Genomic DNA, 15,405 nt, shown 5'->3' on the forward strand with positions numbered 1-15,405 from the left:
TTGCAATACATCACACATACATAAGTTTATATAATTTCTACCGCTATTAAAGCAGCCCCAGGTATTTTTAGAAGCTGGACAGTGGGTTGCTTTGTGACCCACATGATGACCTTTGATCAAAGAGTACATGGCACTGTGATGGGGAGGGGACTGAACTGTGGCAGTTTAAAAACCTTTCCTCTGACCTTAGAGGCCAGGGAAGGGCCAGTGTGGCATCCTTCCAGGCATATACATGGTTACATGTGGTTTGTCAGAGACTGTAAGCCAAAATGAAACTGAAGAAAATGAGTCCCATGCCAGTGATGAGCACAGACAGAGCTTTAGAGAGTACTATAAGACTTCTCAATATCTCCCAGGAGAGTGAAAGAAATGAAAACAACTACTTCACCAAGTCCATCCTAATACAGCAGAAAACCAAAATGCTTAGCCTACAAACTCAAATGAAGACTTCAGCCACACAGCAACAAAAGAGACACAGTCAGTTTTCCTCTCAGCAATGAGAGGAGCCATGAATTCCCTACAAATACCTACAGACAATGAACAGCTCTTAAAACTCTCGATGTGTATCCAATAAAACTTCTGACCAGCTCAAATCCAGCTCCACAAATAATCCACAAACGCTGGAAAGTTTCAGGCTCAAAGGCAGAAGGGTACCCTCAAAGGGGCACACCTTCTACCTAACACACAGAATTCACCACAAGACACCACAGAAACCCGGGCTTTTCCCAGAGCCAGACATGACAAACAGGTTCTTTGCAACAGCAGGGTCACACAGACAGTACATGGCACAAAACCACTTCTGCCTGGCAGAGGGAGAAAATCCTGTGGGGTAAAAATACAAGAAGGTGATCCAACTAGAAGAGAAGGTTTCCTTTCCAAAAGCTACTTTGTATAGAATTGTGAGTTAAAAGTTTTCTGACAATCTTGCCAAGCAAGGAGGAAAACTCAGTTATGTAGGAACTGCTTCAACTCTCCAGGAGCCTGGTCTAATTGGCATCCTTTACAAAGCAGTGCAAGGAGTGAGTGTCGTACCAACCTGGGCAACTCGTTATCTGGGGAAAAGAGAACAAGAATCTCTTGGCAGTGGTTCTTCTTTCTCTAATACATCTTGGGGGAACAAAATGTAATTGCAGTCTTTGTGGCCAGCAGCTCTCTCAGACAGGGCAGAACTTGTATGAGGCAGCAGAACAGGCAAAGTTTATCAGGAGTTTACATATTAGACACACTGATGGCTTTTTCTCCTACATCATTTTGCTATTGTTCAAAAGATTAACCTATTGCCCTGTTGAATGACAACTGGAGGAACATCTACATAATTATAGAGTAAAAATATTGATTTTCTATATAAACACTACATTATGTTTTTGTTTCATCAATAGGAGATAACAGGGTTTGGAAGTATTTTGGCTGTTACTGCCTGAGATAGCTAATGATGGTCAATTAGTCAATAATAGTATCACAGACTTATGTAAAATTGCATGTCATATTTATCTATTTCTGTTTATTCTCTACATTTTAAAAAGATATCTGTAATTGTTTCACATTGTTATGGATACTGCAAGAGCTAATCCAAGATTGCTATTGAAAAGCTGCTTGAATCTTTGCTATAGGTAGATAGAACACAACATTTAGGAACCTGAATTGACTTCCAGGCCATTTACATTGCTTGGATTATTTAGTGTTAAAACTGAATTGAGCCTAATGAGAAGCTTAAAAAGTTGGCAATAATTGTGCTCTTTTGAAAGTGAACTTGAGCTTGCAATTACTATTTTTTTTAACTTATTACATGAATCATATGGTTATTGATTGCTACTCATCAATAAACTTACAGGTTTCATCATATACAAAGTGTTATACACTCCCTCTTCTGGTAATATCTAAAAAAACACAGTTTGTAGACTTTATGTGTATCACGTTAGATTTTAAGTGTATCATATTACTCATAAGAGAAAGACCTCAAAGCAGTATCATGTCAATATCTGTACATTTGTTTTTAAAGAGCCAGCAAACCGGTGATCAAAAACGAGTAAATAAATAACAGGTGAAAATTACTTGATGTTATGCTACTTAACTAAAATAGGTAGCAGCTACTAAAAACAAAATGTTATTGATTTCTTTTAACTTGGTAAGAAAAATATTATCTCAAGTTTTTTAAAAACTTGCATGGCTACATTTTGGAATGCTGTCCACTTTTCCTGAGGCAGGAGGTGAAAAAGTTCCTACAGAATACTGTTTTTATGTAGGTCCAGCATGGATAACTGTCTTCCATCTACTACACTACCTTCTCTCCAGTTGTAGAGAACTGGGGGTAATTCCTCTTACTGCAAAAGCTGCTGAAGGCTACACATACATCCTACTCTCTAAAAAAATATTACTTATAGTTCAGAAAAAGAGAATTTTAAAATAAACTTAAGAAGTCCAGTCAGAAACAATAAAAGGGATGTATAAGAAAACAAAAGATGACCTATTAATAAGTGTACATGCATACATATATCCATCTCTTTTTTCCCTTGATGGTCAGTGTCTGATAAAGCCAGGAGATGTGTCTCAATTAGGACACACTGTTGTTCCCTCCACCTCCACCAAAATGTGCAAAATCCAAAAATGCCATGACATTACACAAAACACATTTTGGCATTGATGCCAAAACATCAAGAGAGGAAAACGTAGTGCAAAAGCTTTTGTTTGTTTTGCCCTGTTTATCCTCTCCTCCTTTCTTCCACTTTTCCTCCCTGTTACAGAGGAAAAAAACCAGCACTGTACCTACTTCATTCTCCCTCCTCCAAGGTCATTTTCTCCTACCTTCCTTATTTAGCTTCCTCCTTATTGTCTTCATCTATTTCTTTTTAGATGTATTTTACTTAAGTTCTTTGTTTTACATTTCCCTTTTTAGCTATTCCCCCGTGTCCTCTCTTTCCCCTCCTCGGACACGCACCCACCCAGACTTCAAACCACCTAATTCCAGCCGTGCTGAGCCAGCCCTGCCCAAGCTGCCATCCCCCTCCTGCCCACACAAGCTGGGCACTGCTGCCCCAGCCAGGTACTGCACTGCTGTATCTTGGTAAAAAATTGGTGTAATTGATGGTTACCAATGAGATTTCCTATCCGACCTATGAAGCTGTGCTTGCAGAGAAAAAGAGACTACCCAAAATGCTGCAGTTGTCCGAGAGCTGGATGCTGGGATGAGAGGGTACAGTCTGTGCAACTGGAAACTATATAATTCCATGGGGAAAAAAAAAGGGCAAAAAGCAACAAAAATTATTTTTTTCATGACAGTTCAATACTCAAAACCATTTTACGAGCTTCCCAGAATACTTCTCCCTGGAATCATGAAGCGCTGTGGTGTTCATCTGAGGTTTGCAGTTCTTGGAATAATCTACACAGTTCATGAGACTTCTCCCCAAAAAATAAATGAGAAAGTCCTTATAAATAATTGATTTGCATGTGGTTAGCTTGTGAAATTAAACTACTCCCAACCCTACCCTCCAACACCAAGTTGGTATCTCCACGGCTCTGACACATTCCCGTCTCTCTTCCACAACAGCAGAAATCTTGCCTGTTTTTACTCCAATTCAGGCTTCTTCCACCACCCCAGCTCTTAAGCAGGTTGCAGCTTCATTCTTCTGCACTCAGCTTAGGGCGCTGTGCCAGACCCTGCGTGCCCACGGCCTGCGTGCCACCTCCTCTGGCCGGGCTCCAGCCTGGAGGAGTGGCTTAGGCGTTAGAAAGAGCCCTTTTAGCTGTGAAGGAAACCTTCCAAGGATGTGGAGCATGTAAGCTGATGCACAACAGCATTCCCTGAACCTGCAGAAAATCTGAAACAATGGTTGGGAGAGCTGTGTCCTGCTCCACGTGCCCTTTCAGCTCACAGAAGGAGTTCTGAGTGATGAAACTTAACACTGACTTTTCAGTTGGTTAACTCTCTCATTGTCAATCATTTTTAAGTGTAGACCTGATCCAACTATCCCAGCTGGCTTCTTCCAAAGTGAAGCTATAGTCAAATACACTCAGCAGCCACTTTTATTGGAACTACTTGTTCTCTTCAGATCTTACTTCCATCTATTGACCAATGTACTCACTTTCTCCCTCTTGCCGAACAACTATTTTTGTAAGTGGCAGTGAACACAGCATTGCTTCCTCTTTTCTCACAAAGATAAATATCTCCATGTTTCTTTCTTTCCTCTTGTTCTTCCCCCTTCAACATTTACCTTGAAAAGTGAGTAGTCGGTCCCAGCCTCCAAGCAAATACCTAGCAAGGACATCACTATAAAGAAGGAGGGTTTTAATGGAACCCTTGCATAATTTTGTATGTTAGATTTGTTTTAAATATTTTAACATTTTAGTAAGAACAAAATAAAATATATATTCTCTCTTCAGCCAGTATTAAACCACACGGATCTTTAAACCCAGGTCTTTTGCAATGGTAGGACATCATGAAATTCAATTCACATTTAACCAAAGCAGAGTCTAAAGCACACCAAAGCACTTGAAGTCTGTAATATTTTAGTGCACACGGTGTTGTAGAGAGAATAACATAAGTTACTTGGTAAGTGGTAAACAGAATAATCAGAATCTTTTTTAAATGTGAAGCCAAACATCACTTTTTTTTTCTTAGCTGATACTTCAAATTGCTTCATGTTTCAACCAGAGCTTGACAAATCTGTGTACCCACAAAAAAGAAGGAAGTTTTACTAGAAAACTGCCATCAACTTCTCAAGCAGACTCCCTATGCTTTCATGTAATAAACAAAGACCACAGCCTTTCCATTTATAAAAATAACCTTCTGCATGTGAACTGTTTGTGAAGTTACAACTAACCACAGTGCTCCGTAAAATCTGCATGGCACATCTGCTATTCTGCTAATGGCTTTGGGGTGCACATTTCAAAGCTCAAAATACAGTTACAGAGTTTCTTTCCAAGTCATAATAGTTTTATTTAAAAGTTGACTAAATAGTCAGCTGAAACTTTTTTTTCCCCCCTTCTGAAATGAATCCTGTGCTGACCTCTGAGCCCATTCCCTTCTGGGAATATGCCAAGATGATTCTTGCAAAAGCTACAGAATTTCACAAATCTCTACCAAGAAATTAAACTAGTTGTTGCTGGACCCAGAAACTAAGATCCAACTGCTGGAATCTGGACTGAGAGAACTACTGTGAGAGGACTGTGCATTTAAACAGAAGCTGCTGAAGCTGCCAATGATAATTTGTTAAATCATATACATTAACTCAAGCCATAATATGCCAAATGCCACCTGTGCATGTTTGGCAATATGCTTGGCAGATTGCTCCAGCACATCTGTGACACACCACAGAATATTCAAGTTTTATTTTGGTTATTAAACTACTACAGAAGATTACTGATACCCAAGAAAATTCTTATGATTTATACAAAACCTTTTCATACTGCTTTAAAAAGACATTAGTGAACAGTGGACACTTAATTACTGAAACAAATTGCTTCCTGCCAAAAGTATGCAGGCCATAATGAAGGCTTATCCCTCCAAAATGCGGATGAGCTCAGACAATCTCCCATGAGGACAAAACCACACACAAAAAAAACCCCCCTAACAACAAACACCCCAATCCTCAGGTCCAATGGCTTTGGAACAAGATTCAGTACATTCCTTTCTTTTCTTATCTGCTTCAAATGCTGCCTTGTACAGACATTTTATCTTTTACTTTGTAATCCATGAATCCATGCTAACGCACTATCCTATTCTAAACTAGCAACATCTGCATTACTTTGAAAAATAAAACTTAAAAGTATTAAATTTTTCAAAACCACTAGCTGCTGCCAAATTTAACAGAAAGAGGGTAGGACAAACTTTTATTCAATTCGCAGTATGTCAGAAGAACCCAGATATGTAATGCTGCAGGGACTATAATACTTAAATTACACGTGATACAAATCCAAAGTACAAGAGCATATTGACAGAGATAGTTAAGAGACCATTTATCCCAATTAAAATCACAAGTATCACATGTTCTCTCCAAATCCAAGCACTTAACAACACCACCAAAAATCCCTTTATGACTCACCAAAGTGGAAACCTGCTAACTAAAGGTGGGTGTGAGCCCTGGCTGAGGGAGGAAGGAGCTCAGTTACACAATTAGATGGAGGAGATTCCCAAAGACCTGGCACTGACTTTCAGGATGGACCCAAGTAACACAAGCAAACATCTCTTTCTCTACTGCCAGGATCTGCCCTTTGAGTATAAGGTTGTGTGATGACTTCTTTATTCCCACCTCACAACCTCACAGAAACCAAAAAAAGATGGGAAAATCTCTACTGTTATCCCACTTCTGAAACCTGTCCTTCGTGTTTTAACATGCACTGATTGGAAACAGAAATGTTTAAGCGATCCCCCACCAGCTCATGGGGCAGCAGCAGCAGGCAAAGCTCATGGTAGCTGCTCACCTTTGCCACGATGCCAAACCCATGGAAGTTAATCAAAACACTCAACATAGCTTTTTAATGACTCAGCAGCCCAACACACTATCATCATCTCTTTCCAACACGTACTGTATTCATGGTTTTCACAATCACTACGTGACTCACAGGCACTCTCAGTTTAAGTCTTACAGGTAGCCTTCATTGTTACTGCTGAGAGTGTAACCCTGCTTTGTATTTAAGGAAACCAAGGCACAGAGGAAACAAACAACCCTGGATAAAAAAATAGGAAAAAAGGAGAAGGAAGAAATCCCACACATCTCTGTGCTGATGCTACTTTGACTCTGCTCAGCACTCTCTCTGAGCCACAAGCAGCCCAGCCAAGGCAGAGAAGCAGCTCTCCTCAGCCAGGAGGCTGATAACCACAGGGAGATGTGATAAACCCGTGGAACGGCTGAAATGCCAACGAAAGGTCACACAGCCCAAAACCCATGGCACTTCAGGGTTTCCACGAACAACCTGAAATAACTGTCACGATGGCTTCCTCAAAGAGCAACCTCCGGGTGCAGCACAAGAACTGCATCAAGTATGTCTTCACGGGAAAGAGAGAGAGGGGAAATCAAAGGGACACAGACACATCCTGCTGTTTTGAGGAATGTGACAGCGATTTGACAGAACAAACTCATTTTTACTGTAAGAATTTATATATTAAGGAGAGAAAACTGTGAGAATTTCAGAAATATACCTGATATAAACACAGAGAGAGCGTCTATGTGGCACAGAAGCTGGAAAGGCTGGAGTGTAGAGAAATACTCCGGCTGGAGAAAAACATTGTGCTTTCTCAGAACAGGTCATCATGATAAGTGATCTCAGGTGCTTCACCCATAAGACTCAATCCCTGAATGAACATTGTGTCTGTTTTCCATCTTTCACCACTGAACTGATCTTGAGTCACCCAGGGAAGATGCTGATGCCATGAAAGCGTAGCCATTCAAAAAGCAGCACCAAGAGTACAAGTAAATAAAGGGCTTCAATCACTTGCTCAGCACCCCAAATGAAGCAGCTGGGATCTGACAGAACACAGGATTTGCCTTGAAACAACTCTTCCCTGGCTGACTGGCCTGCTCCTGCCATGTCCCCAGCAGCACTGCCACCCTATGTCAAGTGGTTAAAACCCTTTGAGGGCACTGACAGCCAGCTGCTGTTCACAGACCAGAAGGAATACCACAAGCAGACTTCAGATCTCTCATTATATTAGATTGCTATTAAAAACCATTCTGCACGTGGTGTTATGTATACCAACTTTACAAATCAATGTTGGTATATATACCAACAGTATAGAATAAATTATTAAAATGGAAAATTCATACCCCAAATGCACGTTTAGATTGCCTCAGAAAGTAGAATTTAATTTTGAATTACTATCTTTTCTAGTCAAATCCATAAAATAGAAAAGTATCTGTTACATACACAAATCTGTGATTCATATCAATAAAGTATTTTACTAAAAAGGTGAAATATTCTAATGAATAAGGTTATATTTAAATTAATTCTGACTACTCATGGTCCAGAGAAAAAAGCAAGGATGTGTCCTGGAATGCACTTTCAGCCTACCTAGTTAAGTAGTTTATCACAAATATGCTTTGGAAGAAATTAATTAGTTCATTAGGTTTAGCTAATAGTTTGTTTAGCCTTCCTTTGACAAAAGTGACATTTTAAAGTAGCATATTCTACTACTTCAGAAAACAAAATCCCACATGACAAGTTTCAAAGAACACAAGTAGAAGCAACATACACCACCAGGAGCTGTAGAATAATTTAAGATCTTACTATTTCTCCAGTAACGATTAAAAATAAAAGACCCTAAGAACAACACCAAAAGATACAGCTTCATTGATGCACTGTAATTTTTCAGAATTTGATAAAGTAACCTCTCCTTTAGCAATCCCTGAAATAATACCACCAATAAAAAAAACTTAATTCAGGGCAAACTGACTGTGATGGATCCAAACGGTGTTTTACTTTCTTGTTATCATGATGGCATACTTTTTGTTTTAAAACAACTGCGTGTTTTCACTTTAGCAACTTCCTTCTCCTGAGCTACACTGTGTTTAAAAAAAAGAAAAAAAATAGATCATTGCCTGGTAATCAATCACATGCCATATTTATCAGCTTTCACATTCAATTTTCTAAAATAAGGAACAACTGCGTAAGGATTTCAAGAATGCGAAGGCTGATAGAGGGTTTTGAGAACTATTGCTACACAAAATCACCAAGTCAGCCTCCTTACCTTTCTGAGGTTATTAGTTTGGCAAACTAAGGTCCTTTAATGACGTTCACCCCACCCAAGCCTGTTTTTCTCATCAGAATGACCCCGCCTGTTTCCTCTGCACGCCACAGCCCGTGCCGAGCCTCTTCATTGTTCAGAATGGGCTTAAGAAATACTAAGAATAACCTCGTCATTTCCATTCCCTCCTTCTGTACTTCTCTTAAAGTATGAATCTGCCACTGATGTAAGCTTTGCATCAGAGAAAGTTTCATGTTTAGAGATCACGCTCCTACCAAGTGATACAGAATGGAAACATTACGTTAGTATTTATTACGATTTTTTAAAATATTTTCCATACCTTTGTTTTGTAGTTCCCTGTTCACTCTGTCCCTTTTAAATTGCAAACAGTGCTTACAGAAGAGTTTGAATTAACTTCACATAAGTCTAACACTGGTACAAGCAGCATTACAACATGCCATATTTTCATGTCCATGCTCAAGAGCCAATGTAGCACCTATTCAGCTTTTGAACTGCTTCTTCCATCTGCCCATGAGGCTGTCACGACAACAACTATGATACTGGTTCCTACCTGTTTGTCAGACAGTATTTGGAGATCACCTGCTCATTTCACAAAGACAACTCAAGTGTCTGCAGGTATCCACAGTTCACCACCACTACCACCCTGAGCCAGTTCCAAACCTCAAGGTGGAATATTCAATATGCCACCACTCAGAACTGGGTACTATCAAGTCCTCCCCCATAAATTTATTTTTAACTGTCAGAATCAATTTAATACGATATTTTAGAAGGACTTATTGGACATCTTAAAGTGATATTCAGTGACAGGTGAGGAACCACACTGGCAAGGGGTGGACTAGCTCTTGGCTAATAAAAAGGCCTATGGCAACCACAGCATGAAAAGCAGATGTCCTTTTCTTCTGGCTCCCAACAGCTCTGGAGACTTACATCCACAAAACTGTGATTTTTAAAAAAATTATTAGTATAACCATCCACAGAATAACAAGCAAACTAGTAACAATTTTGACACAAAACCTATTCAGACTTCTCTCTCAGTCCCGCTGTGTGATGCAACTGCTGGATCCAACAGAAAGGGTAGGGCTATAATCCATAAGGCAATATAACACAAAACCAAGTGAGAGGTAAGGATAAGAAGTTCACCCTCCACACAGCACAGAAAGATCCTTTTCCAGCCTGAATGAAGTAGAAGTGAGTATATCTTTCCTTGCCAAAGGGCTGGATTACTTAAGATGCAAGAAAATATATCTCCTGCTCTCAATGTTTCCTGCCCATATCCAGCATCTTGTATCCTTGTAAACACCAAGGTAATCAGTGCACTGGCCTGGACAAAAGAGAACATGTACAAACACATGCACACAGAGGGAGGAAGGAGTAGTTCAGAAGATGCTCTGTCCATCTTTTCTATTGGCACTTGGTCAGAAGACATCTCATGAATTTCTCCAGAAAAAAAAAAAGCTGAATTCCAAAAACCTCCCACCCAAATACTGGCATGAAATTGACTGGAGTTCATTTCTAGTCTTGAGAGGAGCATGGAAAAGCAGAACTGCCCCAGTTAGGTTTGTAGGAAGTAACTGAGCACTTAAACTGGCTTAGCACTTCATGTTTTCTTAGTCCTCTGCAAACACTGGCCAACCAACACAACGAGAGCTTCCTCACATAGTTTATACACAAAACCAACAGACCAGTAAAAAAAAAACCAAAAAACAAACAACAAAGTGATACTTCTGAAAATAAATAAATAACCTTACTGGCTATTGGAAGTTTACTGTGTTTTACGAATTTTGTTGTAAGTTTAGTTTTCAGCTCAAGTTCACAGTTCACATATATAAAACTAATCTGTATAAATACACAAGGAGAAATGACACAGAGACACAAACACACTACACATACTGGCTGTGAAATACACTAGATATGTCATTTTGAAACTGAACTGTATGGATGCAGCATTTCAAGAAAGCATTAAAAAATTAAAAAGAACAAGATCTTTATGTAATTGCATTACAATGTATATAAAATGATTAAACACAGGTTATGTTCTTTGACATTTTTTATAATGTAATGATCTATGCACCATCAATTTAAAAAAAAAATTGCCAGGCTTAATCCTGATTTAACCTCACCCTTAATTATTAAAAATAGTTAAGCACTTACCATAATGTGATTGAAATGCCTGTGGTTTTACGACCTGATTACAGTGGTTACACATCACCAAATAGAAATCATCATGAGCCGGGCAAAGACCAAATATTGGCATATCTAAAAACAAAAAGACAAAATGGCATCTCTCAGCTGCTGACAATTATTGAAAAACAGTTTAATTACAGAGCCATGACACCAGTGTTGAATCATAATTTTAAGACATTTGTATCAAATTTGAAAATGAGGAAAAAAGAGCATATAATGCAATAGATAATTTTGTGCTGGAGTATTACAAAAGCAAAAATCTTCCTACAAAGATAAATGTAAAATGAGTGATTACTTGTAGAAAACATCTATTAGAAAACTGATTTAGGACTGATTATCTTATACCAGATGCAAGAATGTAATAAAAAAAGACTGACTTCAACTGACAAACACAACATAAGAGGGGATGTTTTATGTATTCTGAAAGGGGTTTGGATTTTATTCCAATGTCATTAAATGAATTCAAAAGTGAACTTTATTTTCTATTTAATTTTTTTAAACCATTTTAAACACACAGTCATTTACCAGGCAGTATTACATGCCTAATGGTTTTATTTGTTCAACAGTGCATTATAGTCCAGCCATCTGCTGCCAGAGATCCATGTAACAGCTATACAGGAGAGAGAACTGGAGATAACAGTGTGTCAGAGCATGTGTGGATTTTGGAGATAACACACATACTTGTAGACTTTTACTAATAAAATTAGTTTCTACAATTTTAAGAATACAGTTTCTTAATAATATATTTAACAGTTATAACTGCATTCAGAGACTACTGGAGCAATAAATTCAGCATTTACTACACAACTTAAAGGTACATTACATTTATATTACTAAAAATGTTATTCAAGAATTAAAAGACAAAAAACCAGGAAACTGCAAACATTATATGTGGCTGTAACACTATTTAAAGGTTTAAAATTGATATAAGCAAGTTTATTTTCCTATAAAAATCCTCAAGTAACAGATTTATCTTAACAGTAACTTAGAAAATAAGTTAAACTTATTTACCCCTGTGCTAGAACTGCCCCAGAGTTTCGTTTTACATCTACTAATTTATGCATATTTTTAACAGCAACCACAGTTTTGTTCATTAATAGGACACCAATTGTGAAATAAATTGAGTGTGCTGCATGCTAAGAGTGAGTGTGCCATAACACAAGGCAGCCACTGGCAGAATGACACCATCAGCCCCGTAGAGCCCCACGGACTCCACTTTGTTTCTCACGGACAGAACATATCCACACCGAACTTCCAGAATTAAGGACTCCCCTTGTAGTATGGATCTTCATCATAAAAAATTAACTACTTTTCTCTAAAACACGTAATCTATCCCAGGTTTTCCGAAAACCTTACCAGTGTTACACCAAAATTAAGCACAATACCTGCAACAACAGCTCCAACCGGATTTTGCAGTTGGACGCAAATGACCAAGGGCATCTGACTCGGCTGAGAGAGATCACAGCTACACTCATCTAAGTCACAGGCACCTTTTTGCAACTGAGGTTACATTAAATAAACAAATCATCTCATCTGCGCTTCATTAAATAGCGACTCTCGCTTATTTATTTATATGATATCATTTTAAAAAAGCATTAAGACTCCAGCACACTCAAGTACTGCAAACTAAGCACAGCTAGTAAATATATGCTGAGGAGGGGGGGATCAAATAGGAATAATAAACTTCTATTTTTCAATATCTACTTTCCATGATGTAATATTAAGCTAGGTAAGAAAACAAGTATAAACTTAAATGTCATTGCTAATATTTCGTGCGGGAGCTCTTCGCACGTATAAAAGTTTCCACACAGCAAGCAAATACTCCAGGGTCACTTCCACCTGACTACCAATCCTCCAGGATGAATGGGACAATAACAGTGTGCACTGCCTGATATTTACGTTGTTAATAGCCCACAGAGAGGCTGCTACTGTGTGATGTCCAACGAACTGTAAATCCACACCCTGGAATCTGTTCCCATTACTGCACCGTTCAGACCTCACTGGATTCTCAGACTTTACACCATATTGTACAGAATGCAAGGGGGAATAGTGAACATGAGAGAAGGACCGTCTGCTCTGTGTCTCCTGCAAAATAAAGCACTCCTTGATACTACTCTGGGACATTACCTATAAGTACCATCACACTAAGAACTCTTCTATGAATATTTGCTGGCAATACAGAGCTCCAATTTTAAATGACAACTGAAACAAATTGGTAGAAAGTGATGCAAAAAAAAATGTTTTCTTATTTCAGTTTGGGGATCCCAAGAAATCTGAATAATTTACAAGTGTCATTTACACTGTAAAACATATCTTCAGTTTTAAAATCTTTGCTCCAAGTGACAGCAAGCAATGACAGAATACAGAATTAGGAAATACAGAAACTCACAAAGGACCATTCTAAGAGTAAAACCACTTGGCACAGAGCAAAGGATTTGCTGCACACCCAAAATCACAACCTGATTTCAAAGGAAGCACGCACAAAACTCCAGCCAGATGGCACAAATCACTGTAAGAGATGATCTACCCCACAGTGGTCTCCTACAGCACTGATAACAGAGCAGAACCCCAACATAACTAGTGAGGGAGCAGTGAAGGTTAGAGGCCTAAATGCAATTCCTTTTGTTTTCTCACAGGAGGTAAAATAAACAATAGCTTTTTATTACCCAAGCATTTGTTTAAAATAGATACAATTAAATTATGTTAGAGAAACTCATAGGACCCTAAATAACACTTGAGTCTGAGCACGCTGAGCACTGCATAAACACACGAGACCAGCCCAAAAGGGCCACAAAGTAGGTACCAGTGGGCAAAAAGCAAAACCAATGCTTCATGGAGCCCTGCATATTAGCTTTAACAATGGCTTTGAAAATGTAAGGAGTGTAACACAAACAAGATCAGTTAAGACAACTGGAAGAGACCTGAATCCACACTTCCCAACCCAAGAACCTCATTCTTAGGCAGGTAGCACATCTTTAATGTGCTTTACAGTCATTAATTGAGTAGAGCAAGAGCAGGTTTCAGGGAAATCTTATTTCTGTGTTCCAACAGGGCAAACACCTCTGTGGCACTGTTATATGAATGACAAATTAGGCCATGCAAATATTAGAGAATAATACACAGAACAGTTTAACAAAACTCAAATAAGAAGTATGTACCAGGAGTAGGCAATGGATGCCTAATTTTCCTGTTTCCCCTCAACCATTTATGAAAGTTCACAAGCCTTGCAGTTGATACTCTAACGCCCAATACTTTATACTTGTTTCACTTCATGACATGCACGTTCTCTATTTAAAAGTCTAATGAAGTTTACAGTATTTCACCAGTGTCATTTCAATGCACTGTTCCCCTGAGTTTGAAGATTACTTTTTGAAATACTTCACTGCAAATATAAAGCCTATGCCTCTCAAGGAAGAGCCTAGCAACCATGATTCATATGTTCCTCTTCCAAAGCTGGGCTCATTTAACTCTCTCCATCTGGGAATATTTTTCAAGGTCAAACTAAAAATTTAAATCGAAACCTCAAACTTTCCATGTATTTTTCCATAAATTCAGTGTTTATATGGTATCAACATACAGATACTATTATAAGAGCTGCTAGTCACATTAATTCTAAACCTGCTTCATTTACCTTCATAATAAGAAACCTCTGAACATTGTGACCCCCAGAATTCACTTCTCCTTTCAAATGTAACTTTGTTTTTAAAAAGGTAACTTTAAATGATGCATTGCTGCACTTGTTTACAAAGACTAAAACAAGCCCATGCCATACACAATTCTGAGATAGCTGCATTACTTGTTGAGCATGTAATAAGGAAAATGCTTCTTATTTGGAAAAGGTCAATAGAGCACCATTTTCTAACAAAAAAAAGGAAAAACAATAATGGACCATCTGGCATACTGCACATTAAGTAACATGGAGCTCAGCATGTCCAATCTGAAAAACTTTCTAACACTGAGCTGCCATCTCCTCTTCTCTGAGACACACTGTGGAAACGCGTAAGTCATTGAGTAATTTCTTAGTATTTCCAGCATTCTCTTTCAGGACAGCTACACTAAAGAAATTCATGCTTGTGGTCATTAAAACTAACTGTGTACTCTCAACCTCATAATTCTATTACTTAACATCACACACAACAGAACACATAAAACAGCCTAAAACCTCCTCAGTTAGAGAAAAGGTCAGCAGTTTGCATTTATTTAGCCACTAGTTTCAGTAGCTATCACAGCTGTATATTTTTATTGGATTTTTTTTTAACCCCCACAATATATCAGATTTCCTACAAACCTTGTTGCCCCTTTTCAGACAGGGACCATTGCACAGTCCATTTATCCTAGTATGTAATAAGACAGCATCCCTTCTAGAAATGAAATATCACCAAAACCAGTGAGGTTAAGATCCTCTCCAGTACAGCAATCACTAGAAGAAGAGGGTAGAATGAATCCTAATCCTGGCTGCGTGCAGAGACCAGAACACGAGTTTCCTATTTTCCAGAAGCCTGTTTACTTCAACTGAAAAAAGG

General features: G+C 38.5%; 1 protein-coding gene across 6 annotated transcripts in view; it reads right to left on the reverse strand.

Moving 5' to 3' along the window:
* Window positions 1-15,405, reverse strand: part of ATXN7 (ataxin 7) — an 83,528-nt gene that overhangs the window by 22,888 nt on the left and 45,235 nt on the right. For 4 of the 6 annotated variants that reach the window (XM_051788795.1, XM_051788796.1, XM_051788793.1 and 1 more), the window contains one exon: window positions 10,850-10,954. The exons of the other annotated variants lie outside the window; for them this stretch is intronic. In XM_051788795.1, coding sequence (XP_051644755.1) covers window positions 10,850-10,954 — 105 coding nt within the window. The remainder of the gene's footprint in view (window positions 1-10,849; window positions 10,955-15,405) is intronic. 6 annotated transcript variants of the gene reach the window in all.

Source organism: Manacus candei, unplaced genomic scaffold, assembly GCF_025592945.1.
Source record: "Manacus candei isolate 608988 ecotype Guabito, Panama unplaced genomic scaffold, ASM2559294v1 h1tg000025l, whole genome shotgun sequence".
Lineage (NCBI taxonomy): Eukaryota > Metazoa > Chordata > Aves > Passeriformes > Pipridae > Manacus > Manacus candei.